At 45.6% G+C, this 26,298-nt stretch overlaps 1 protein-coding gene and 1 non-coding gene across 5 annotated transcripts in view; both read right to left on the bottom strand.

Moving 5' to 3' along the window:
- Window positions 1-26,298, bottom strand: part of LOC137629173 (DNA-(apurinic or apyrimidinic site) endonuclease 2-like) — a 215,995-nt gene that overhangs the window by 34,809 nt on the left and 154,888 nt on the right. For all 4 annotated transcript variants that reach the window (XM_068360451.1, XM_068360456.1, XM_068360446.1 and 1 more), the window contains exons 2-3: window positions 12,230-12,299; window positions 3,242-3,315 (exon numbers count right to left, since the gene is read on the bottom strand). In XM_068360451.1, coding sequence (XP_068216552.1) covers window positions 3,242-3,315; window positions 12,230-12,294 — 139 coding nt within the window. In that variant the 5' untranslated portion in view covers window positions 12,295-12,299. The remainder of the gene's footprint in view (window positions 1-3,241; window positions 3,316-12,229; window positions 12,300-26,298) is intronic.
- Window positions 114-232, bottom strand: LOC137629983 (5S ribosomal RNA). Its single transcript, XR_011041624.1, has one exon. It is a non-coding gene; the product is annotated as a 5S ribosomal RNA (ribosomal RNA).

Below are 26,298 nucleotides of genomic sequence, written 5' to 3'. Positions count from 1 at the left end.
AGAGACCCATGAAACGTTCCAAGGAAGGGCTGAAAGCTCTGCTTGACTGAGAACAGGTACTGCGACTCTTCCCAGCCTTGCCACAGTCAACTGAAGGGAAGGCTCGGAGAAGGAGGCAACAGCATCTGGCGTCCCCAGGCGGTCACCCATCCAAGTACTAACCAAACCCAACGTTGCTTAACTTCGCTGATCGGACGAGAAGCGGTGTTTTCAACGTGGTAAGGCCGTTGACTCAATATCTTGGTTATATACTCCAGATCTTGAGGCAGAAGTAGAGAAGGCTCCTAGCAAATTACCATGAACCCTCACTCATGGTAAGGACCCGGAAGCTTGTCCCGGCGTTGAAGAAGGTCGAACCCGAGCCTACCGGAGTCGACCAGACCTCCAAAAGGCGAAGGAGGCGGAAGCCTGCTCCTGAGCGGCCATGAGGAAAGCAGGGAGAGTTCTCTGGGGAAAAACCTGCAATGCCGCGGCGGGATCGCCACACCGCATCTTGAGCAGGAACACCTGTAGTCTAGGCTGAATTCCAAGAGCTTCCTGGAAGATGGATGGAATGGAAACTGGATGTACCCGTCCTTCCGATCCAGGGCCTAAGGAGTCCTGCCGCCTCGTTACCAGTCTGATCGATTCTGCTGCTCCACGCTGGACGAAGTTTGTTCGACAAACTTGATCAGAGCTGAGAGGTCGACGACGGAACTCCCGCCTCAGATGCTTTCCTACGAGAAAGGATCGACTGAAGAAGCCGGGGGGTGAAGCCGTCGACGAACCTATGGAGGACCTTCTCCTAAGGCATGGATCATTCTGCCCAAACGGGCAAAACTCTAGCCGACCCCATGGCATAGAGGTTTACACTGAATTCGCTGACAGACGGAGAGATGGTAAGAGCGAGGCACGATATCCTTGGCTGATCACGGAGATCGTGCAGGAATCGGTATCGGGAAGCTGTTATCCGGATGAGTAACCTTAAGCATCCTCCCAAAGTGAGACCTGCAAGGGGGGTTGCCAATCCTAGAGTTTGTGAACTCTGAAGCTCCCTCTAGGATTAAGCCCCCCCGGGAGAGCCTCCCGTGCTACCTGTCCCTGACAGGAGGGGACTGCTATTGGACACCTTGTCTTAGCTGCCGTAGCCGGTCCGATAACTTGGGCCGACGAGGCTGAAAGAAGAGGCGCTGGAGGCCTGCAGGGTCTGGAAGAAAGCGCCTTGGAGGAGTGAAAACGGAAGTCGACTTCCTCCGCACAACCGCTGTCCATGTCTCTGACCTTGGGCACAAACAAGCTCTTCCCAAGGATGGAAGTGTCTGAGCTTGTCGACATCCACAGATGAGACACCCGAGAGGAAGCTCTCGGTCACTGCGTCTAGATGGTCCAACATCGAGTTTGCCCGCAAGTTCGAAACTTGGCGACGAAACCCCAAGGAGCTTGAGTGAGCCCGAGAGGAGGAAAGTACCCATAATCTTCCTAGAGCTTCCTTGTACAAAACCTCGGGTCGCAACCGAGGAGGGAAAGGACCTGGTAAGCCCCTTCCACGAGATGGAGAAGAGGAAGGGCTAAACCAGTCACCCCTTGCCCGACGGAGAAATCTCGAACGGAAAGCTCCCTGGCAAGACCCTTCCAGGGAATGACGAGGAAGGGCTAACCCAGGTTCTGGAAAGAAGAATGTTGCTCAGACCTCCCTGAAGATTCTTCCTGCTCTTGCATGTGCCATGCTCTGCGTTTACGGGGTGAAGACCGTGTTCTGGAAATATGCTCCAGAAGACTCGCCAGGCTGGCCATGTTGTGAAACCCCAACGGGAATCGCGGTCGCAATCGCCTTGGCGCTCGTGCGATGGTAAATCAATGGTTTGCGCGTGCTGAACGTGGAAGCGCCCATGCGCAGGCACGCAAGAGCGCAGAAGGAGGGCGAGCGTGGTAGGAAGGGCGAGAGCTGGTGTTCGGAATCCGAAAGTTCATAGGCGAGCGATGACCCGTAGGCGAGCGATGGATACTGCAGGAATCGAGCCGGCGTTCGCGCGATGGAACACCGTCGGTTCGCGCGATGGAACACCGTTGGTTCGCGCGATGGAACACCGTCGGTCCGCGCGATGGAATACCGTTGGTTCGCGCGCGGGCGAACATTGGAGCGCATGCGCGTAGGCCTGCGAGCGCGTAGGTGTGCGAGCACGTGGGCGTGCGGCCAGACCCAACGTAGTAAAAGGGTGAACGACCTAAAAGAGAGAGAGAGAGAGAAAGACCGTAGTCAAACTCGATCGCGACCCATGAAATTACACCATGGTGGCCTAACTGCCGAGGGCTCCACGGAGATATCGTACACTACACACACAAGCACAAACTCTGAAAAGGAAACTTACTGATTTCTATACTCAAATATATACATAAACACGAAATTTTTTTTTACATATATATTGAGTAAAAGAAAAGTAAGTGATTAAGTAAAGACAAAACAAACAATGACTGCCAAGCGAGGACAAAGACAGAGACGTCTGTCCATTGTTCGAGCCAAAAGTGAAGTGGAGCAGTTCACCGGTGTGTGAGGGGGGGAGGGGTAGCTAGCTACCACTCCCCTACCCCCCTGCTAACTAGCGCGGGGGTAATACACCCTTGTTAAATTCTAATGGCTCGCCATTTCAGCTACGCCGAAAGGTAAACCCAATGTAAATAGCGTGGTTTGTATTTCGGTTACGGAACAAAAGTATAGCAGCAGCAAATGATTATTATTATTACTGTATACTGTAATACATTAGTCTAGCAAGTACTGGGTAAAAATCAAAGCAAGGTAAGGTAAAAGTGGAACTGTGGCTGGAGCTGAAGAATACAGCAAAGAACCTTTAGTCTGGAGTACACACAATACTACACTACATACAGTATAATTGAAAATACGGAAGACAAACACTCACTGGTCTCATAAATATAAACACTCATTAGGAAATTGACATGTTAGGTTTATGGACAAGGAACAGTGTCCCTAACCTAGTTACTGCATTAGGGCAAGTAGATGGAATGCTTCAACTGGGTTTAATTCTAAATTTATTTCCCAAGTGCCAAGGATTTACTAACGATATCTTGCTTGCATTTTTGAGGGCTTCAAATAAACTGAAATTTAATATAGGAATAGTTTCATGTTACAATTCCTAGAAGAACACTATTTTTCCATTTGATTCAACTTCATCAGTACAGCACTTAGATACTTGCTACTGATAACCAAGTATTATGTTAGGCATAAAAGACCTTGAGAAACCATTACCTGAAAGACCTTCCTGAGCATAAATTGGAGTAGCTTCCTTAGAGCAAAATGTAGCAACACCAGAATAACCACTCCTGTAAGAATAAGAGAAGGGCTATCATAACAAAGTCCAAGATATATGTTATTTGCATTACAGTATTTATGAATGCAGAGTCAACCAAATTTTGTTAGGTATCTCTTTCTTCATCAAATGACTACAATCATCCTCACAAACACAGATAGCAATAAACTAAAAACTAGTTCAATAAAAATGGAACTGCAAGTATGTAAAAGACAGCTCAACCTTACATCATCTAGCATCTGTAACCTCAATCAATCAGTGGTACTCGACTCATCATACTGACCATGCCATCAAACAAGAAGCTGGCTAATAGGTAAATGAAAGCTGGGAAACCTTTATCAGTATTATATAATGAAGTAATTAGACAGTCTGGATGATCCTAAGACTTACTGAAGAGTCTTCCAAACCTTATTTCCCATCATTTATGGCAATGTGAAGGGTTACTTTGGTGATTTTCAACAGCTATTTAAAAAAAGATTATCTCATTTTCTTGACCTTAGATATTAAAGTACACAACTGCTTTAAAATCAAAATTTTTCCAAGTACTGTACAGTAATTTGTATTTTTTTCTTTCTAAACAAACATGAGTCCTTTAACTGAAGTATGCTTTCAGCGTAGCTGAAACCCGGCTTTTAAGATTCATAACAAGGTCTCGGTAATTACTGGCGGGTGACAGGGAAGGCACTTTGACCTTAAACCTAGGACTTGCGGGGTGATGGAGGTGAGAAGTGTACTGTAACTAGAAAAGGTCTCAAGTTTGTATAGTTAGGAAAAATACATATGACTAAAGTTTTGTGATTTGTTCCTTGACGAATACAAACCCTCTTCCTTTAATGGGAGACTTATCCTGAGTAGGAAGGAATTAAGTTCCTATAACTAATAAGCTAGTTTACTTTCCCAGGAATGTCTAGGAGCAAAAATAATAACTCCTGTCAACCTCCTACCAACCTGATGATCGAGATGTTTTGGTTAAGCTAGGTCCTTACCGGGAGATGGGTAGGCAGTCAAGGAAGAACCTATATCCTTATGGATATTGTGTCTGTATATAATATATACAGACACATTATGGGAAATAGGTTGCATACATTTCACCTATCTTCCCTTTTGTCCGGGAGGATGGGGGAGATACTTCAATATGGAATGTCTGTAAAGAAAAGTTACTCGGTTTTGAGGCTTGTCTGCATCTAGTGCTCCACCCCTACGATGATAAAGGAAGAGAATAGACGGACATTTACAACTAGTACCTCATACTGAAAATCCTTTCAGCGGGTTATGTTTTGGTACAGTGTTGGTCCTCCCACGAAACCATGCACAGAAAACGGTCCAAGTTTCAAGAGAGACCGCCCAATTGGTCGTTCTGTACTTTTGTGATTCTTTTCTCCTCTCCAGTAGTAGAAGTGCCTGAAAAGAACAGGTAAACTGGGTCCCTGGATCACTTGAAGGACAAGCGTAAGTTCCGATCATTTTTCGAGATTATGTGGTCACCGACTGCATGATTCCCAATCATGGGAAGCAATCGCAGGAACCTAACGTAATCTTTCTGATTGTGGTAACCGATCTTTTGGTTCCCGATGGCAGAAAAAGATTATGAGGTTCCCAATCACAATAAATGATCATAAGGATCCCCATTGCCCTAAGCCATGGTAGGGTTTCAAATTGTGGTGAAAGACGGTAAGATTTCCATTTGCTGTAAACTACGGTATTGTTCCAGATCATGGTAGCTGAATGTAAATTTCCTGTGGGAAACAGGTTGCAAAGCAGGACACAAAGAAACCACGGGCCTTCTTGAATGTAAGATCTTGTAAGATATACAGGCAATGTGAATGGTCAATGGTTCTTCTTCTACCATATTCTGTAATGGAAGAGCAAAATAAAACAGACGCCAGAATTTCTGCGACACAAAGTCACTAAAGAATAATGTGTCTGAATGCGTAGTGTTAAGCAAGCATGGTGAACACCTGAACCTCACTACTGTACATGAAGTGTTAAATAGCATAACGCCAAGCAGGCACAGTGAAACGTATTCTCGGGAAAGTAAGCATTTTCCAATACATAACCTCCCACCTGGAGTATGTGGAGAAAATACAAGGTGTCCAACTTACCCGAGTTGGTGACTGCTCTTAGTACGTAACACTTCTCTTGGTATACTGATTGGACCAATTTATAAGGACACTGCATTCAGTATGAGACTGACTTCTTTTTCTCACAACCTTATTAATACCTCTGTATGGCAGGGTCAACTTTTTCTATCTATTTTTATTCATTGCGACTTCTTCCCCACTTTCCATCACAATCATCCTTCCTCACCACATCTATCCATCTGATCTACTGATGCCCCACACCCTCCGCGCCAGTAATTCACAGGCATGTTTTTAGTTCTCCTGATTGGGTCTACTCCTCTCTTCTTATTAAATAGCTGAAGTATCTCAGATGAACTTCCCAAGCTTTCTCCTTTACATTACATATACCACACATTCTCCTTATATCTTGGCTCTCCCTCCTTTCCAGTAGGGATATCCTAGTAATCCAACTTGTCATCATCACCTTAGTTCTTTTCAACAGTCCCTCCTTTTTCCTCCTAAGAGCCCAAGTTGTTGCCCCTTATAATAGTATGGACCTGATAACTGCCTTATAAATCTTTATTTTGAGCTTTAATGGCTTTTTTTTCTAAAACAATTCTTTCTTTCTTTCTTTGTCTACATCTTTTCCCACTTCTTTGTGGGGTCGATGTTTCTGGTCAGCTTTCTCCATCAACCTTTGTCCCACACCTCATCACCGGTTAATCCCTTTGATCAAAGGTCATCCTTGATTAACCGGTGATGAGGTGTGGGACAAAGGTAGATGGAGAAAGCTGACCAGAAACATCGACTCCACATAGAAGTGGGAAAAGATATAGACAAAGAAAGAAAGAAAGAATTGTTTTAGAAAAAAGAAAAGCCATTAAGGCTCAAAATAAAGATTTATAAGGCAGTTATCAGGTCCATAGTATTATAAGGGGCCGCAATTTGGGCTCTTAGGAGGAAAAAAGGAGGGACTGTTGAAAAGAACCAAGGTGAGGATGGCAAGATGGATTGCTGGAAGCATGGTGCAAATGGAGATAATTAACTGGCATTTTTTTCTTCTAAAACAATACCCGTTAATTATCTCCATTTACACCATGCTTCTTTCACTCTGTCTCACTGCTTTCTCAGTACCTCTCTACTCCATTATGAGACCAACTATAGTTGCAAAATAGCGTATACTGATGTCTGTTCCCGACGGAATGACTCTAGGTATGCAATTTTCCCACTTTCTTCTGAAACTGATGAAACGGGAAGGGCTAGTGTGCATGCGTGTTTATTCTTGTGAGAAAAGAGCATAGGTAGCTGGTGTGTGAGCACATGAAACACATACAGATACGTATTTACAGGACAGAAACACTCTCAGTGCATGTCTCTTGGGATCCATTCTGGCAAAGGTAGAATTTTTCTAGCCTTATTAGAAGGCAAATGTACACTCTCAGAAGGTGAGCAACCGCAAACAGCTAACAGTGACTTCCTGTATGAGAACGCTCTAGGCCGCACACCAATATGTGAGGACTTCGAGAGCGCAAGCAGGTGAGGTCATATTCCTGTAATAGTCCGCTATGTATAGGAGAGCAATTGAGTATCAACCTCATAAGAAAGTTCTTCTTTAAAAGAGTGGGCACAAGTACAAGGCTGAAGATCCACCTCGTGCTGGTTCATCTTCAGATGCATAATTACGCTTTGGGATGGTGCGCTAGCATGAGAATAAGGGCCCAGAAATATAAGTTTGCTCAAGGGAGAGGAATCATAAAGATCAACCTCATCATACTAGTGTTTTCATCCAAAAACTGGATGGCTTCTGAGCACAGTCCCAAAGGAGAACACACCCCATAAGGGGCGTGTGCACACAGGTAAGGGTTCATGAAACACAACTACTATCAATCTGTCTTTAGGACTTGGTCCAAGTGTTGTGCTCTTGTCTTTTGAGGTTGTCTATTCTTCATCTTTGGCGAAGAGTCATGGAGACTCTAGGGGCAGCCTTGTCTCTCCCACATGGAGAGAAACAGTTGGAGTTACATATACGCAACTCCTACCAATCGGTCTTCAAGGACTTTTTCCATAAAGTGGAAAAGAAGGGCACAGCCCCCTCCATCTCAATTGGCAGTAAGTGAAGAGACCAAGTTGTGTGGCTTCAAGCCGATGGCGAAAACACCTTGGAGAAAGAGATTCTAGGAACTCTATGAAGAGACAGCACCACCAGGCAATACGTCTCTAGAACCTTCCGGACACAGGAAGACGCTGTCGTTAAGAAGGGCAGCACCTCTCTACTTCAATTCGGCAGCTGCAAATACTCCTTCCCACTCATGAGGGAATAAACAGCAACAGGAATTCTGTCAAACAGGAACAAGAAAATGCATATCACCAGGCTACACAGACCACTGTCCAATAGGTACAGTTATTAGGAAAACATCAAAACCTTTCTTCTTCGTTAATATCCCTTGCAGACAACGAACTGCCAACAATTATCTAAGAGGAAAAACAAGATTAAAACAAACAGCCAGTTGATGGTGCAAGAAATATGTCTGCATTCTCCAACAGCTGAAAACAAAGTGGCTACTCAGAGTGCTGGCATGGGGGGGGGGGACAGTGCTTTCTTGCCGACCACAAGTAACTACAGACCTCGTTATAAAATTTAATGACAGAGTTCTAGTTTCGTTGAAATCATACTCCTCCTTATTAATCTTGCCAGCTGAGTTCCACTTTTGATGAAAGCATACTCTTATTAAAGAACAAGGGTTTGTATCTGTGTAGGAACAAATGAACCAAAACCAAATAAACTGTCATTTATCACTGCTCTAACTCTGGAACAGACAGGCCTTGCAAAGACATATTGCCTGGAAAGGTTACAAAGACCAATTAATCACATTTTTGGATATTCACATAGTCATTTCTATTTTTCCTAGATAAGCAAAACAATCTCCTTTGTAGCAGTGTTGTAGGTGCAAGCTAGAGCGGAAGTTGTCAAAGCTTCATAATAAGGTTGGGGTATCATTCGCCTGCTTTACATAATCCAGAATTTTTTCCTTTGGGTTCATTGACTAATGAGAATTATTGCCATGGGATTATAGAGAGAGTGGTTGTACAGTTCATCTAGGAAAAATGCCTTAAAAACTCACAATCTGTTCCTAAGAAAATGCAAACTATCATTTTTAACGTAGAAGATTCACTCATAAGAGGACAATCTCTAAAGTCTAAACCTATCCAAAATTGTCATCTCTCCAATCATGGTAATATTAAGAACAAAGGAAACATAATGTCTGTAACCTCATATAGAGTATGGTATAAAAGATGCAAAGCCTGAAATGGCCCCGAGTCAGAATATGCTTTGTCTGAAAATTGGATCTTAAGAAGATTAAAGAGAATCTTGTTTTTCACAACATGAAACGGATGAACAGGTCTGCAGGCAGCAATATATGTCACATCAATGAGACTTATACAGTAAAAGAAATGGATTCAGATGATAAGCTACACCATATGGACCCCTCTTGTTAGAGAGGATGAAGGGATTTACAACTTTTAAGACAATGCTTATGTGAGTTTTCACAGCAAGCTCAAAAATAAACAAGAATGGGTGTCATCCCAAACCCTCAGAATACTGGACTTCACATGAGTATGTGATGTCTGCATACATGATTTGCTTTGGCTGAGACAACCAGAAAAACAACCTTTAGATCTCACGACTTTTTCTCTCCCACCCGAAGCATTCAAGGACATAAGCATCTCTGAGTGCACAGAGTTCAGAGGAACACCCACTAGCACATTCTTGTCATACAACCCCTAATAAAAATCATTCTTCACCTTCTGGCAGACAGGCACCATCCATGGGATGATAGGGATAGCAGGTGGCCAAGAACAACCTACCAAAGCCAAGGTGATTGTTCCTTCCAAAAGAGGAACTGCACTGAGACTACTGTGAGCTTGCAGACACAAGAGTCTGGGGGAATATTTCTGCTACAGCCATATTTATCAGTATGCCCTGGTTCTTTGCCGGTTCCTTGGGCATGAGATCCAACTTCAAGTTTACCATAATCCTCAGATTGCAGCAAAATGTGAGATGATTTTTTTCCCTGGACCAAATCAAGTCTCTGAGTAAGTCTGAACTCGTCATGAGGATATCTAAATGATCCCATACTGACACGAAGATGAGCGCTTACGTGAACGCCTGAAGTGCTGTAGTCAGACTGAAGAAAACACTTTTGAATTGGTAGAAGGTCCCTTAGAAGACAAAGTGGACATATTTTCTGAAGGAATAAGGAACCTCTAAAACTAGGCATCTATTAGATTCACGAAAAGCATGAAGTCACCCTATCTTACAAATTCAAGCACTGAACAACTTCATGGTCTATGATAATTTTCAGCACTTTTTCCAACTTTGCCCTCACTTTTGCTGACAGGCAATCCTGGAAAGAAACGCAGAAAATGGATTGGTAGTTGAGACAAAAACAGTGGTGGTTCTTCAATGGTAGTTTATTAAAGGTCATAGAATACACATGGCTCCAACCAATTACTCCCTGTTACTTAATGGCAGGATAGTCACATCCTTCCTCATGGCAAAAGAAAATGAACACCTACCACAGTAACCCCTCTCCTCTTTCCCATCAAAGTCTGAGCCAACTCAAGACCCTTTTACCAAATTAAGAAAACTGTTGGGCTCCTTGTTGCAGCTCAGCAGAGAATGCAGCCTTTACTAAGCCCAATATGTTGGCATACTAGGCCCAAAAAAACTTAGTTACAGTCCCCTTTTAAGTCCAAATTAACTTTAAGAATACTGAATGCTGCACTAGTGTTTTACTTGTGAGAACAATTCTTTGTCCCTTATTCCTCAGCCTTACTCTTCAGAAAGAGTATGGACAAAACTAAACTCAATCTGTTCTGCAGAAATGCTCAGCCATAACTTGATTTAAAGAGAGTGGATGCAGCATCCTTCATCAAAGGGGAAAAGTTTCCCTATAAGTTTGGAGGCTGGTATGAGAGAAAAATTATCAAATTTTCTTGCAACACCAAATGCTATCTCCTGAAATTCCTCTTGTCTACCATAAAAGACACACTGGAAGTGGCAAAATGAACTAGCAAATGTGTTTCCCATGAGGTTTAGCCAAGACACTGTCTGGAAGGCCATAGTAACCAGCTCCAAAATTGAAAGCAGAAAAGAATTCTATGATCAGAGTCACTCCACGGAGAGGTAATTCATCAGTCACAGACTGACTAATAAGTCAGCCTGCTGGAAAGTAGTTTCCATACCCTTAGTGTAGATGTAGAGCCTCTATTGTGTAAAAGGTAAGGAAAGTAATTTTTTAGAACTGTTGGAGGACAGTGATTCCTCTGATCCTGAGATTGGAGAATTCCCTTGCTCAAAAACCCTTCAAGCAAGCAAAGAGCACTGTAGTTTAATGACAGTCTCACCTTTCGAGTAGACTGAAGGGTTAAAAGGCCACTTATGAAGAAGCAAGGGACGCTAACGTACCTTTTTTTGCATACCAAATATATTAACATACAGTATGATTAATGCCAAAGACCCCTCTGGACACAAGCAAGGGCCATGAGGGACCAGGCAGTGGCTACTATTGACTTAGCAGGTAGACCTACGTTGGACCCCACAATCCCCAGCTCCCATGGACAGTAAGGCAAGGGTTTTATTCCTAAAGTCTATCACGCCACAGGCAGGGCTTGATCATGGGATTTGCAGGTGATTACTGCAAGTCCAATTTAAAAGTTTAAAGGCCGCTCATGAATGGCAGAGGCAAAGGACAGTGACATTGCCCTACCAAGCAGGACAATGCCCTACAGACTGACCATATATACAAATGATCAGCGCCTATGCCCACTCTCCACCCAAGCTAGGACCAAGGAGGGCCAGGCAATGGCTGCTGATGACTCAGCAGATACTGTAGACCTATAGGCTCCCCCAAAACCCCCATCCTTAGCTCACAAGAATAGTGAGGTTGTAGCGACCAAAGGGACTAACAAGTTTGAGCGGGATTTGAACCCCAGTCTGGCATTCACCATTCACGGACGTTACCACAACGGCCCCCACAACCCTAAATTCCCCTTTAAAAGTGCTTCTGAGCCTGCAAGACTGTATGAGGACACTTAGTTCGAACTGATTCCTTGCTGACCAAATAGTTTCCTCTCATGGATTAGAATCAACAGACACAACAGCCTTACCTGGTGAAGTGATCATTAACAGAAACATGGTTGACTACATTCAGAAAACCCTGATCTTATTAACAATTGTAAGGAAAGATTGGCTTATGTAAAAAAATGATAAGTGCTTAATTTTTCTGGTAACTAAAGATATAATTTTTTTTAATAAGGGAAGCAACTGAGTAAAGTATCAATAACTATCAAATAATACACAATAATCTTCACACCCAATACAAAACATAATACAGTACAGTACACATTAACAAGTTCATATCAATGATATACATTATGCACATACTTGGTGCTGTTTTGGTATGAGATCCCAAAGTCGTGCTTTTGCTTTGGTATGCGATCTCACCGGATAGTAGCGATTCGATTCACTTCATGGCGAAGCAAGAACCATTAGATTTTCTGAAAAAAATACATATACAAGGAATAATTATTTAAGAAATAATAATCAATCATTGATGTTAGCGTGCGCAGCTCAGCATTACCGCTTACCAGAACATATGTTGCTGGATATTTTTATTTTTTTGCGAGTGAAGCGAGTGCACGGCGAAGCAAGAACCATTAGATTTTCTATCGTTGTTGTTTTTTTTTTTTACCTATTAAAAATATTACGATCGCATACTGAAGCAAAAGAATAATTTCTGAGATCACCCATAAATGAGATTGCATACCAAAACAGCACCACATAATAATAAAACTATTTCCTACCTTTTCCTTGAGAAGCTAAAATAAGATGAATATCCTTCAACAATAGCAAGTGGTTCTTCCAGCATGTCTCCTGAAATAATAGTAGACCCTTTAAATTACTGAATACACAGTTAGAACATTTAAAAACTAAAATAGTTTCACGTAAATCCACTAGCAAGACAACCATCTAATCAGTCATCATTCAAGGAAATGTTTAAATCACTTGCTCGGGGAACTTTGCTTATTTTTTCACAAAGGTGGAGATAATCCTGCATACGAGTCAAACTTGACCCTTAAAGAGTAGAGTCCCAAAAAATGTTATTTTCATTAGTAAAATAAATTTTTGAATATACTTACCCGATAATCATGTAGCTGTCAACTCTGTTGCCGACAGAAATCTACGGTCGGGATACGCCAGCGATCGCTATACAGGTGGGGGTGAACACCACAGCGCCATCTGTGGTCAGGTACTCCAGTACTTCTTGTCAACACCACCTCAATTTTTTCCTCGGTCCACTGGTTCTCTATGGGGAGGAAGGGTGGGTCAATTAAATCATGATTATCGGGTAAGTATATTCAAAAATTTATTTTACTAATGAAAATAACATTTTTCAATATTAATCTTACCCGATAATCATGTAGCTGATTCACACCCAGGGTGGTGGGTGGAGACCAGCATACATGTTAACAAAGAAGCTAAGTATCCCGTATTTTATTTTATTAGTTATTCAAAAATATGTTATTTTTATTAGTAAAATAAATTTTTGAATATACTTACCCGATAATCATGTAGCTGTCAACTCCGTTGCCCGACAGAATTCTATGGAGGGATACGCCAGCTATCACAATACTAGAAGGGGGTGTACTTACCAGCGCCACCTGTGGCCAGGTACTATAGTACTTCTTGTTGACACCTCCTCAATTATTCCTCGGTCCACTGGTTCTCTATGGGGAGGAAGGGAGGGTCGATTAAATCATGATTATCGGGTAAGTATATTCAAAAATTTATTTTACTAATAAAAATAACATTTTTCAATATTAAACTTACCCGATAATCATGTAGCTGATTCACACCCAGGGGGGTGGGTGAAAACCAGTGTACAAGATTAAAGGATAGCTAAGTATCCCATATTTCATATAACAGTTATCTCAAATAACAATGAAATAATAAGTACCTGGTAAGGAAGTCGAATTGAACCGTTACTCTGCCTCTTTTTTAAGTTCGTCTTCCTTACTGAGCGCAGCGTTCCTCTTGGAGGCTGAATCAACCCAAAGGTGCTAAAGTATATAGGGTTGCAACCCCTACTAAAGGACCTCTACAAAACCTCTAACCCAGGCGCTTCTCAAGAATGAATAGACCACCCGCCAAATCAAAAGGATGCGGAAGGCTTCTTAGCCTACCGTAACAACCATAAAAACAACAATAAAAGCATTCAAGAGAAAGGTTAAAAAAGGTTATGGGATTAAGGGAATGTAGTGGCTGAGCCCTCACCTACTACTGCACTCGCTGCTACGAATGGTCCCAGGGTGTAGCAGTTCTCGTAAAGAGACTGGACATCTTTAAGATAAAATGATGCAAACACTGACTTGCTCCTCCAATAGGTTGCATCCATTATGCTCTGCAGAGAACGGTTTTTATTAAAGGCCATCGAAGTAGCTACGGCTCTTACTTCGTGGGTCCTTACCTTCAGCAATGCAAGGTCTTCCTCCTTTAAGTGAGAATGGGCTTCTCTAATCAGAAGCCTTATATAATACGAAACCCTGTTCTTGGACATGGGCCCCGAAGGTTTCTTGATGGCACACCATAAGGCTTCTGACTGTCCTCGAATAGGTTTAGACCTCTTAAGATAATATTTGAGAGCTCTGACAGGGCAAAGAACTCTCTCTAGTTCGTTACCTACCATGTTGGAGAGGCTAGGTATTTCAAACGATCTAGGCCAAGGACGTGAAGGAAGTTCGTTCTTTGCTAGGAATCCGAGCTGAAAAGAACATGTTGCAGATTCGGTCGTGAAACCAATGTTCTTGCTGAAGGCATGAACCTCACTGACTCTCTTAGCTGTTGCAAGGCAGACGAGAAAAAGAGTCTTGAGGGTAAGGTCCTTGAAGGAAGCTGACTGGAGAGGTACGAACCTAGGTGACATAAGGAACCTTAAGACTACGTCTAGGTTCCAGCCTGGAGTGGATAGACGACGCTCTTTAGACGTCTCAAAAGACTTAAGAATGTCTTGAAGGTCCTTGTTGGAAGAAAGGTCCAAACCTCTGTGGCGGAGAACTGAAGCCAACATACTCCTATACCCTTTAATCGTAGGGGCTGAAAGGGATCTCTCATTCCTAAGATGTAGAAGGAAGTCAGCTATTTGGGTCACAGAGGTATTGGTAGAGGATATTGAATTGGCTCTACACCAGCTTCGGAAGACTTCCCACTTAGATTGGTAGACTCTACGAGTGGAAACCCTTCTTGCTCTGGCAATCGCACTGGCTGCCTCCTTCGAAAAGCCTCTAGCTCTAGCGAATCTTTCGACAGTCTGAAGGCAGTCAGCCGAAGAGCGTGGAGGTTTGGGTGCAACCTGTCTACGTGAGGTAGACGTAGAAGGTCCACTCTTAGAGGTAGAGTCCTGGGGATGTCGACTAGCCATTGAAGTACCTCTGTGAACCATTCTCTTGCAGGCCAAAGGGGAGCAACCAGCGTCAGCCGTGTCCCTTCGTGCGAGATGAATTTCTGCAGAACTTTGTTTATTATCTTGAACGGTGGGAATGCGTAAAGGTCGAGATGGGACCAGTTCAGTAGAAAAGCATCCACATGAACTGCTGCAGGGTCTGGAACAGGGGAACAGTACAGCGGAAGTCTCTTGGTTATGGAGGTGGCAAACAGATCTATGGTAGGTTGACCCCACAAGGTCCAAAGTCTGTTGCACACACTCTTGTGGAGGGTCCATTCCGTGGGAATGACCTGATTCCTTCTGCTTAGGCGATCTGCTGAGACGTTCATATTGCCCTGAATGAACCTCGTGACCAGAGTGAGGTTTAGACCTCTTGACCAAATGAGGAGGTCCCTTGCGATCTCGTATAGGCTCCTCGAATGGGTCCCTCCTTGCTTGGAGATGTAAGCCAAGGCTGTGGTGTTGTCTGAGTTCACCTCCACCACTTTGCCTAGCAGGAGGGACTTGAAGTTCAACAGGGCTAAATGAACTGCTAGTAGCTCCTTGCAGTTGATGTGGAGTAATCCCTGTTCCTCGTTCCACGTTCCCGAGCATTCCCGTCCGTTCAAGGTCGCACCCCAGCCCGAGTCCGATGCATCTGAGAAGAGATGAAGATTGGGGGTCTGAATAGCCAACGATAGGCCCTCCCTGAGAAGGAGATTGTTCTTCCACCACAGGAGAGTGGTCTTCATCTCTTGGGTGATTGGGATAGAGACTGCTTCGAGAGTCGAACCCTTGTCCCAATGAGCTGCAAGATGGAATTGAAGAGGGCGGAGGTGGAGTCTTCCTAGCTCGACGAACAGGGCCAGAGATGAAAGGGTCCCTGTGAGACTCATCCACTGTCTCACCGAGCAACTGCTCCTCTTCAGCATGCTCATGATGCACTCTAGCGCTTGGCTTATCCTGGGGGCCGATGGAAAAGCCCGAAAATCCTGACTCCGAATCTCCATTCCCAGGTACACAATGGATTGGGAGGGAATGAGCTGAGACTTTTCTATGTTGACTAACAGACCCAGTTCTCTGAAGAAGTCCAAAGTCCAGTTGAGATTCTCCAGACAGCGACGACTCGTGGAGGCTCTCAACAGCCAGTCGTCTAAGTAGAGGGAGGCTCTGATGTCCGATAAGTGTAGGAATTTTGCTATATTCCTCATCAGATGAGTGAACACCATAGGAGCTGTGCTTAGGCCAAAACACAGGGCTTGGAATTGGTAGACAACCTTTCCAAAAACGAATCTCAGGAAAGGTTGGGAGTCTGGATGAATAGGAACGTGAAAGTAGGCATCTTTCAAGTCCAACGAGACCATCCAGTCCTCCTGCCTGACCGCTGCTAGGACCGACTTCGTCGTCTCCATCGTGAACGTCTGCTTGGTGACATACGCGTTGAGCGCGCTGACGTCCAGCACCGGTCTCCAACCTCCTGTCTTCTTGGCCACAAGAAAGAGACGGTTGTAGAAGCCCGGGGATTGATGGTCCCGGACTATAACCACTGCCTTCTTCTGCACAAGTAGCGACACCTCCTGGTGCAATGCTAGCCTCTTGTCCTCTTCTTTGTAGTTGGGAGAGAGGTTGATGGGAGATGTGGTCAGAGGTGGTTTGAGGCAGAATGGAATCCTGTAACCGTCCCTCAGCCAACTGACAGACTGGGCGTCTGCACCTCTCTTCTCCCAGGCTCGCCAGAAGATCTTGAGTCTGGCTCCTACTGCTGTCTGGAGATGCGGAGAGTCAGTTTTTTCCTTTAGATGTCTTGGAGCCTTTCCTAGACTTGCTCCTGTAAGAGTCTGGACGGGAGCTTCCTCGGCTGGGGGCTCTACCACGAAAGGGCGGTATGAACCTCGTAGCAGGGGTATCAGCCACTGGGGAGCGATAAGTCTTGGGGACTGAGGTAGCAACCTTAGACTTACGAGCCGATGAGGCTACAAGATCGTGTGTGTCCTTTTGTATCAGGGCAGCAGACAAGTCCTTAACCAGCTCTTCGGGGAAGAGGAACTTCGAGAGCGGAGCAAAAAGGAGTTGTGACCTTTGACAAGGTGTAATGCTGGAGGAAAGGAAGGTACACAGCTGTTCCCTTTTCTTCAAAACCCCTGATACAAACATCGACGCAAGCTCACCAGATCCATCCCTAATGGCCTTATCCATGCAGGACATTAATAGCATGGCAGAATCCTTGTCCGCAGGAGAGGTCTTCTTGCTGAGGGCCCCCAGGCACCAGTCTAGAAAGTTGAACATCTCAAATGCTCTAAAAACTCCCTTCAGTAAGTGATCAAGGTCTGAGAAGGTCCAGCAAACCTTAGAGCGCCTCATTGCAGTTCTCCGAGGCGAGTCTACCAGACTTGAGAAGTCAGCCTGGGCAGAGGCAGGTACTCCCAAGCCTGGTGCTTCTCCTGTGGCATACCAAACGCTCGCTTTCGAAGTGAGCTTAGTCGGAGGGAACATGAAAGATGAAGTTTTGCCAAGGTGTTGCTTAGTCTGCAGCCACTCCCCTAAGATCCTTAACGCTCTCTTAGAGGACCTTGCTAGGACTAGCTTAGTATAAGTGGACTTAGCTTGCTGTATGCCCAGCGAAAACTCAGATGACGGAGAGCGGGGAATAGCAGAGACAAAGTGGTCTGGGTAAACCTCCCTAAGCAGAGCCAAGACCTTACGAAAGTCAATAGACTGTGGAGAAAGCTTGGATTCATCCACGTCTGACGAGGGATCCAGGTGTGCCGCCTCATCATCAGACGCCTCATCACCAGAGTGTAGCGAAGAGATCGGACAAGAATGCTGAACAGCAGAGTCAGATCGAGTAGGAACAATATTAGTGGTTTCCTCTTCAAGTAACTGTTGAGGGAAAACCTGAGGCTCAGACTGCAAAGGCTGAATAAAAGACGAAGCAGAAGGAAGGCGCATGGGTGGAGGAGGCTGACTCCTAGCATGAGTGGTTGAACCCAAGGGTTGCGCTTGCTGAGCGGTTGGCGGAAGCGGAGTAGCAAGCTCCTGTTCCTGTGGTGTGAGCGGAGCGCGATGAGGTAGAGGCTGCGCAGAACAAGGTAAATGTCTCGCAAGCTGAGGCTCCTGAGGCGCAAGGCTAAGGTGTAGTGGTGCTTGCCTTGTGGAGGGTTGAGCTCGCTGCAGCGAGAGCTGAGGAGACTGACTCATGGACGGGAGAGGTTGTTGTACCTCAACCGAGAGTTGCACCACTGGTGGAGCAGCAAGTGGAGGCGGAGGAAGAGAGGTATAATCCTCCTGATCCCATTGTAAAGGTTGCCTTAAAGAAGGCGGAGGCTGAACACCACTGGGAACAGCAAACTCAGAACGTGGCTCAACATCGTACGCCTGGCAGGCGGAGCGAGCGCAGGCGGAGCGAGCGCAGGCGGAGCGAGCGCAGGCGGAGGGAGCGTAGGCGGAGGCGGAGGCGCAACACTCTCAGCCCGACACTCACGCATTAAGTCCGAAAGCTGTGCTTGCATGGACTGTAGTAGAGTCCACTTGGGGTCGGCAGAAACTACAGTAGGCTGAGGTAAAGCCTTAACAGTCGAGCTCTGTTGTGGCAGAACCTTACTCCTCTTGGGCGGAGTGCAGTCGACAGATGACTGCGGCGAGTCAGAGCTGAGCCAATGACTGCAACCTGGCTGAGCACTCGCGGACTGGACTCTGCGTTTAAGTGGTCTCGAGACCTGAGACCAACGTTTCTTCCCTGACAGTTGATCAGCGGACGAGAAAAAGACGGGCTCAATCGTCTGCAGGTGGGAGTGACGGTCTTTGGAAGACACGCCCGCAACCACCGAGGATACTTCTGTGCGCCTAACAAGGCCTGCCGAACCCTTATGCCCTTCGACATTGCTTCTCCCCTGGGCTTGGGAGCTTGCAAGAGGTCCCGGACTGGGAGGACGACTGGCTCGCACAGAAGTATCCTCACGCACCACACTGGCACTGACACTAGCACTTGGCACTGCACTAACACTAGCACTCGTCACAGCACTGGCACTAATTCCACCCACTGCACTCTTGACCTTAAGTTCCTTGACTTCGGCCATCAGAGACTTATGATCACTTAACACTGACTCTACTTTATCGCCTAAGGCCTGAATAGCACGCAAAACAATAGACATATCAGGCGGAGGGCAAACAGTAGGTTCGGGGGTAGCCACTACAGGGGTAGGAAAAGGTAGGGGATCATGAGGTGAGGAGAAAAGTGAAGAGTGAGAAGAACTCCTCCTAACTCTACCTCTCTCTAACTTAGTTGAATATTTCAAAAGACGGACAAATTCCAGTTCCGAAAGTCCGGCGCATTCCTCACATCGATTTTCTAACTGACAGGGCCTGTCCCTACAGTCAGAACAAGCGGTGTGAGGATCTACCGAGGCCTTCGGAATACGCCTATTGCAAGACCTACATCGTCTATGGGAGGGGGCTTGCGAAATGTCAGACATCTTGAATCCAAAGAGTTAGCCAAAGGGGGTTCCAAAATCAAGCAAAAGATCGTTAACCGTTAATCAGGACTATATAAAAGCTATCTAGCTAATATAAGAAGGTTTCCAGTAAAGCGACAGCCGAAATCTGAGAGAATACTTCACCAATTAGCCGTGAAAATACTCGAAGATCATAAGCGTATCCCAGAACGTCTTGCCGGAAGCACGACAGAGGAATAATTGAGGAGGTGTCAACAAGAAGTACTATAGTACCTGGCCACAGGTGGCGCTGGTAAGTACACCCCCTTCTAGTATTGTGATAGCTGGCGTATCCCTCCATAGAATTCTGTCGGGCAACGGAGTTGACAGCTACATGATTATCGGGTAAGTTTAATATTGAAAAAACATAAAATAAATAAGTACCTGGTAAGGAAGACGACTTGAACCATTACTCTGCCTTTATTAAGTACGTCTTCCTTACTGAGCGTAGCGGTCCTCTTAGGATGCTGAACGACTCTTAGGTGCTGAAGTATAAAGGGCTGCAACCCATACTAAAGGACCTCATCACAACCTTTAACCTCGGCGCTTCTCAAGAAAGAATTGACCACCCGCCAAATCAACAAGGATGTGGAAGGCTTCTTAGCCGACCGTACAACCCATAAAAAGTATTCAAGAGAAAGGTTAAAAAGGTTATGGGATTATGGGAATGTAGTGGCTGAGCCCCCGCCTACTACTGCATTCGTTGCTACGAATGGTCCCAGGGTGTAGCAGTTCTCGTAAAGAGACTGGACATCTTTGAGATAGAATGATGCGAACACTGACTTGCTTCTCCAATAGGTTGCATCCATAACACTCTGCAGAGAACGGTTCTGTTTGAGGGCCACTGAAGTAGCCACAGCTCTCACTTCATGTGTCCTTACCTTCAGCAAAGCAAGGTCTTCTTCCTTCAGATGAGAATGTGCTTCCCTAATCAGGAGCCTGAATAGGTAAGAAACTGAGTTCTTAGACCTTGGAAGAGAAGGCTTCTTGATAGCACACCATAAGGCTTCTGATTGTCCTCGTAAAGGTTATGACCTTTTTAGATAGTACCTAAGAGCTCTAACTGGGCAAAGTACTCTCTCCAGTTCGTCCCCCACCAAGTTGGACAGGCTGGGATCTCGAACGACTTAGGCCAAGGACGTGAAGGAAGCTCGTTTTAGCAAAAAACCGAGCTGCAAGGAACATGTAGCCGTTTCAGATGTGAAAACTATGTTCCTGCTGAAGGCGTGGATCTCACTTACTCTTTTAGCTGTTGTCAAGCACACGAGGAAAAGAGTTTTTAATGTGAGGTCCTTAAAAGAGGCTGATTGGAGAGGTTCAAATCTTGATGACATAAGGAACCTTAGGACCACGTCTAGATTCCAGCCTGGAGTGGACAACCGACGTTCCTTTGAGGTCTCAAAAGACCTAAGGAGGTCCTGTAGATCTTTGTTGGTGGAAAGATCCAAGCCTCTGTGGCGGAAAACCGCTGCCAACATACTTCTGTAACCCTTAATCGTAGGAGCTGAAAGGGATCTTACGTTCCTTAGATGTAACAGGAAGTCAGCAATCTGGGTTACAGTGGTACTGGATGAGGAAACTGCATTGGCCTTGTACCAGCTTCGGAAGACTTCCCCTTAGACTGATAGACTCTGAGAGTGGATGTCCTCCTTGCTCTGGCAATCACTCTGGCTGCCTCCTTCGAAAAGCCCCTAGCTCTTGAGAGTCTTTCGAAAGTCTGAAGGCAGTCAGACGAAAAGCGTGGAGGTTTGGATGTACCTTCTTTACGTGAGGTAGACGTAGAAGGTCCACTCCTAGAGGAAGAGTCCTGGGAATGTCGACCAGCCATTGCAGTACCTCTATGAACCATTCTCTCGCGGGCCAGAGCGGAGCCAACCAACGTCAGCCGTGTCCCTTTGCGAGAGGCGAACTTCTGAAGTACCCTTTTGACAATCTTGAACGGTGGGAATGCATACAGGTCGAGATGGGACCAATCCAGCAGAAAAGCATCCACGTGAACTGCTGCTGGGTCTGGAATCGGAGAACAATACAACGGGAGCCTCTAGGTTATCGAGGTAGCGAACAGATCTATGGTTGGCTGACCCCACAGGGCCTAAAGTCTGCTGCAAACATTCTTGTGAAGGGTCCACTCTGTGGGGATGACCTGACCCTTCCGGCTAAGGCGATCTGCCATGACATTCATATCGCCCTGAATGAACCTCGTTACCAGCGTGAGCTTTCGATCTTTTAACCAGATGAGGAGGTCCCTTGCGATCTAGAACAACTTCCACGAATGAGTCCCTCCCTGCTTGGAGATGTAAGCCAAGGCTGTGGTGTTGTCAGAGTCCACCTCCACCACCTTGTTAAGCTGGAGGGACTTGAAGTTTATCAAGGCCAGATGAACCGCCAACAGCTCCTTGCAATAGATGTGAAGTGTCCTTAGCTCCTGATTCCATGTTCCCGAGCATTCCTGTCCGTCCAAAGTCGCACCCCAGCCCGTGTCTGATGCGTCAGAGAAGAGACGGCGGTCGGGTTTCTGAACAGCCAAAGGTAGACTTCCTTGAGAAGAAAGCTGTTCTTTCACCACGTGAGAGTAGACCTCCTCTCTTCGGAAACAGGAACTGAGATCGTCTCTAGCGTCATGTCCTTTATCCAGTGAGCCGCTAGATGATACTGAAGGGGGCGGAGGTGGCGTCTCCCTAACTCGATGAACAGGGCCAGCGATGAAAGTGTCCCTGTTAGACTCATCCACTACCTGACTGAGCATCGGTTCCTTCTCAGCATGCTCTGGATGCAATCTAGGGCTTAGTAGATCCTTGGGGCCGACGGAAAAGCCCGAAAAGCTCGACTCTGAAGATCCATACCCAGGTAGACAATGGTCTGGGATGGGACGAGCTGGGACTCCTCAAAATTGACCAGGAGGCCCAGTTCCTTGGTCAGATCCATAGTCCATCTGAGAATCTCCAGACAGCGACGACTTGTGGGAGCTCTTAAAAGCTAGTCGTCTGACGGAGCCGGACACAAGATCATGGTACTGCTGCACAGTCTGTGAACTGTCAACCATGGGGAAGCGAGGAAGTACAGCGACAACCCGAAGCTGTCTAGACTGTCTGGGTCGTACAGACAACTCCTTATCGGGTTGCTGAGGTTGCCGCACTGCGTCACAACAAGTCACTTCTGCTGGTTGTTGAACGTCTTCCCAGTGACACACTGACTCCGTAAACAAAAAATCCTCTAACAAGGACTAAGCTTGGACTGCATGTCTTGCAACAAAGCTCAAGGTCTATGGGAGCAGGTGTGGTAACAGACGGGGTTAGCGACTGAAGTGGAACCATTACCCTCCCTGGAAGCATGTTATGCTTAAATAAAAGTCCATAGGAGGCTAAGCAGCTAAAGGCTCCTCTCCAAATGACAGAGTCCTCAAGGGAATATCAGAAGGAGGGAGAATAGCACTTTCTCATCTACAGGAACCATATCCGAGAAAAGCTAAGTTCTCTCAGTGAGGGTTTCACTGGTGCAAAAGCAGCAGACTAGAAGGCAACGTTATGAAACTGCTTGACAGTCTAGTGAGTTGGCAACAACCAAAGATGTGTGACTGAGGAGCATGTGGTAAGGTATGCAGAGCATGCTGTATGCAGAGCATGCTGTATGTAGAGCATGCTGTAAGGTAAGCAGAGCATGTTGCATGGCGTGCGGCTTATGCTGCATGGGATGAGGCTTATGCTGCATGGGATGAGGCTCATGCTGCAAGGGATGAGGCTCATGCCGCATGCGTTGAGGAGGATGCCGCATAGTATGAGGCTCCTGCCTCATGGGTTGAGGCGGTTGCCGCATAGCATGAGGCTCCTGCCTCATGGTTTGAGGAGGATGCCGCATAGCATGAGGCTCCTCATAGCATGAGACTCCTGCCTCATGGGTTGAGGAGGATGCCGCATAGCATGAGGCTCCTGCCTCATGGGTTGAGGAGGATGCCGCATAGCATGAGGCTGCCTCATGGGTAGAGGAGGTTGCCGCATAGCATGAGGCTCCTGCCTCATGGGTTGAGGAGGATGCCACATAGCATGAGGCTCCTGCCTCATGGTTTGAGGAGGTTGCCGCATAGCATGAGGCTCCTGTGAGGTTCCTGCCTCAAGAGTTGCGTCTGCCATGGGTTGAGGAGGTAGCTGCGCAGAGAGAGGCTCATGCTGTGAAGAATGCGGTTGCTGCATGCGTTGAGGCGGCTGCCTCATAGCATGAGGTTCCTGCCTCAAGAGTTGCGTCTGCCTCAAGGGTTGAGGAGGTGGCTGCGCAGAGAGAGGCTCTTGCCTCAAGAGTTGAGGTTCTTGCCTCAAGAGATGAGGTTCTTGCCTCAAGAGTTGAGGTTCTTGCCTCAAGAGTTGAGGTTCTTGCCTCAAGAGTTGAGGTTCTTGCCTCAAGAGTTGAGGTTCTTGCCTCAAGAGTTGAGGTTCTTGCCTCAAGAGTTGAGGTTCTTGCCTCAAGAGTTGAGGCTCTTGCCTCAAGAGTTGAGGTTCTTGCCTCAAGAGTTGAGGTTCTTGCCTCAAGAGTTGAGGCTCTTGCCTCAAGAGTTGAGGCTCTTGCCTCAAGAGTTGAGGTTCTTGCCTCAAGAGTTGAGGCTCTTGCCTCAAGAGTTGAGGCGGTTGCCGCATAGCATGAGGCTCCTGCCTCAAGGAAAGTGGAGGTTGCTGCATAGCGCTGGTACCTGGCAACTCCCAATGCGGCAGCTCACGCATGGAGGCAGGAGGAGCCTCAACATCATACGTCTGGCAGGGTGGACTGCGCAGAGGTGGAGGAGCGCTCGCAGGAGGAGGTGTGCTAACCTTCTCTGCCTGAAACTCCTGCATCAACACCGCAAGCTGAGACTGCATTGTCTGCAGCATAGACCACTAGAGTTTAAGAAAGACAACGACAAACGGAGCTACTGTCCGTTGAGACTGAGGGTCTAAAACAGCTGGTGCGGCAACAGACGGAGTTACTGCCTGTTGCGATACCACCTTGCCTCTCTGGGAGGTGTGCAGTTGTCGTACTGCAGCAAGTCCGAACTGACCCAGTGCTAATGGCACCACCTAGGAGTTGGACTTGCGCGGAAGGGACCGACTTGCACTTAAAAGCTGCAAGATTTGGTCCATGGTTTCTGCGAGAAACCTCTTCCGCAGACGAGGAATAAAAGGGCTCTCTCGTCTTTGTGTGGGTGGGGTGATCACGTCGGCTACGTGAGTTGGTTACACCCGAAACCACGGAGGGAAACGTCTGTTCGTCGATCAAGGCCTGATGAACCAATAAGTCCTTCGACGTTACTTCTCCCCTGCTTGGGAGCTTGTAAGAGGTCCCAGACTAGGCGAACAACTGGCACGAACAGACGAACCCTCGAACGCAACACTGTAACACTTTGCGCTTATCACTTTATCACTTTTGATTTTCTGTTTGCACTTATTTCACTGAACTCGAAACTTTAAGTGGTTTGTACCTGAAACACGCAATTCTATCCTTCATTAAAAGTTAGTAATTGCGAAAACAGTATTACAATGTAACAGAAAAACATAATGAAAGATAAATAATTCAGTGGCTGGAAAAGAGACTAAACTACGTTTAAAATCTCTCACCGCATAAAGCCTGAGAACAAGAATAAAACTCTAGAAACGTTTACCTTCTTCCCCTAAAGAGACTAGGGAGAAGAGCAAAAACGATAACAACATTACCCGCTTGAACGAAACGTTTATCCTCCTCTCTCTCCCTCCGTCTCTATCTCTCTCTCTCTCTCACTTGACTTAGAACCTGAGAGATGAGCCCAATTATATATATCGTTAAAACATATTATTGTTAAAGGAAAAAAACTGAAAGATTTCCCAAATAAAAAGTTCCTTTATTAGAATTAAAACCATTTAAGCTAAGAAAGAATGAACAAAACGATAGAATCGTTCTACTCTTACTGCAACGTGACACCGTGAATACTCTCTCTCTATCGTAACGATAGAGCGCAAGTTGAACGTTCTGAACGTCAACAACTGCAGAGACAAAACAAAACGTTAGTTCAACTTTGAAAACAGTACGAGACTATCAAAGAAAATCTTTCAAAAACATTAAAATAGCATAATATGTTAACAGGTAAAAACGAAATGACGGGCTCAATGTTAATTAACTTCGGTTCCAAGAAAAGACCGCCTACTATTAGGAAAGGTCGAATATAAACAAATATAAAAATTTTTTTAATAAGTTTATAATAAAAGGAAGTTAATCGAAGAGGCCTATAAAAGGCGGAGAGATATAAAATAAATCTATAACTTTTGTTAAGCAAAATTAAGAAAGAGAGTCTATACTCTCTTCGACACCAACACTTCCGTCTAAGGGAAGGGTCGGCCATTAAAAGTGAAAGAGAGTTCATACTCTCTTCGTCACCAAATTAAATAAAAAATTAAATCAAATTAATTCCAAAAACTTGCTAAGCTAATGATAAAGCTTCCTGAATAGCGAAGGCTAAACTCTAGAGCAAATACATCACCAAATCGTGAGCAATAACTCCAGAATCAACAGCGTATCCATGTAGGTCTAGCCGGAGACACGACAGAGGAAAAATTGAGGTGGTGTTGACAAGAAGTACTGGAGTACCTGACCACAGATGGCGCTGTGGTGTTCACCCCCACCTGTATAGCGATCGCTGGCGTATCCCGACCGTAGATTTCTGTCGGCAACAGAGTTGACAGCTACATGATTATCGGGTAAGATTAATATTGAAAATTAGGAAGCAATAGAAAATTCATTTGCTGTACAATAGTAGAACTAACTGCTAAAAATAAAATAGATAAAATACTGTTACAGATAAAAATTAAATAACTATACGATAGCGAAACAGATAAAATCTAGAGATAGAAAAATACCATAATTAAACTCATGATTTCATTCATTAAAACTGAGCTTCTTAGAAACTTTTAAATCCTAGGTTGAGTGAACAACTATCATAAAGGAAGTTAACTGTTGTGCACAAAAC

This window comes from Palaemon carinicauda, chromosome 2, assembly GCF_036898095.1.
Source record: "Palaemon carinicauda isolate YSFRI2023 chromosome 2, ASM3689809v2, whole genome shotgun sequence".
NCBI lineage: Eukaryota > Metazoa > Arthropoda > Malacostraca > Decapoda > Palaemonidae > Palaemon > Palaemon carinicauda.
This window is presented reverse-complemented; position numbering and strand designations above follow the sequence as displayed.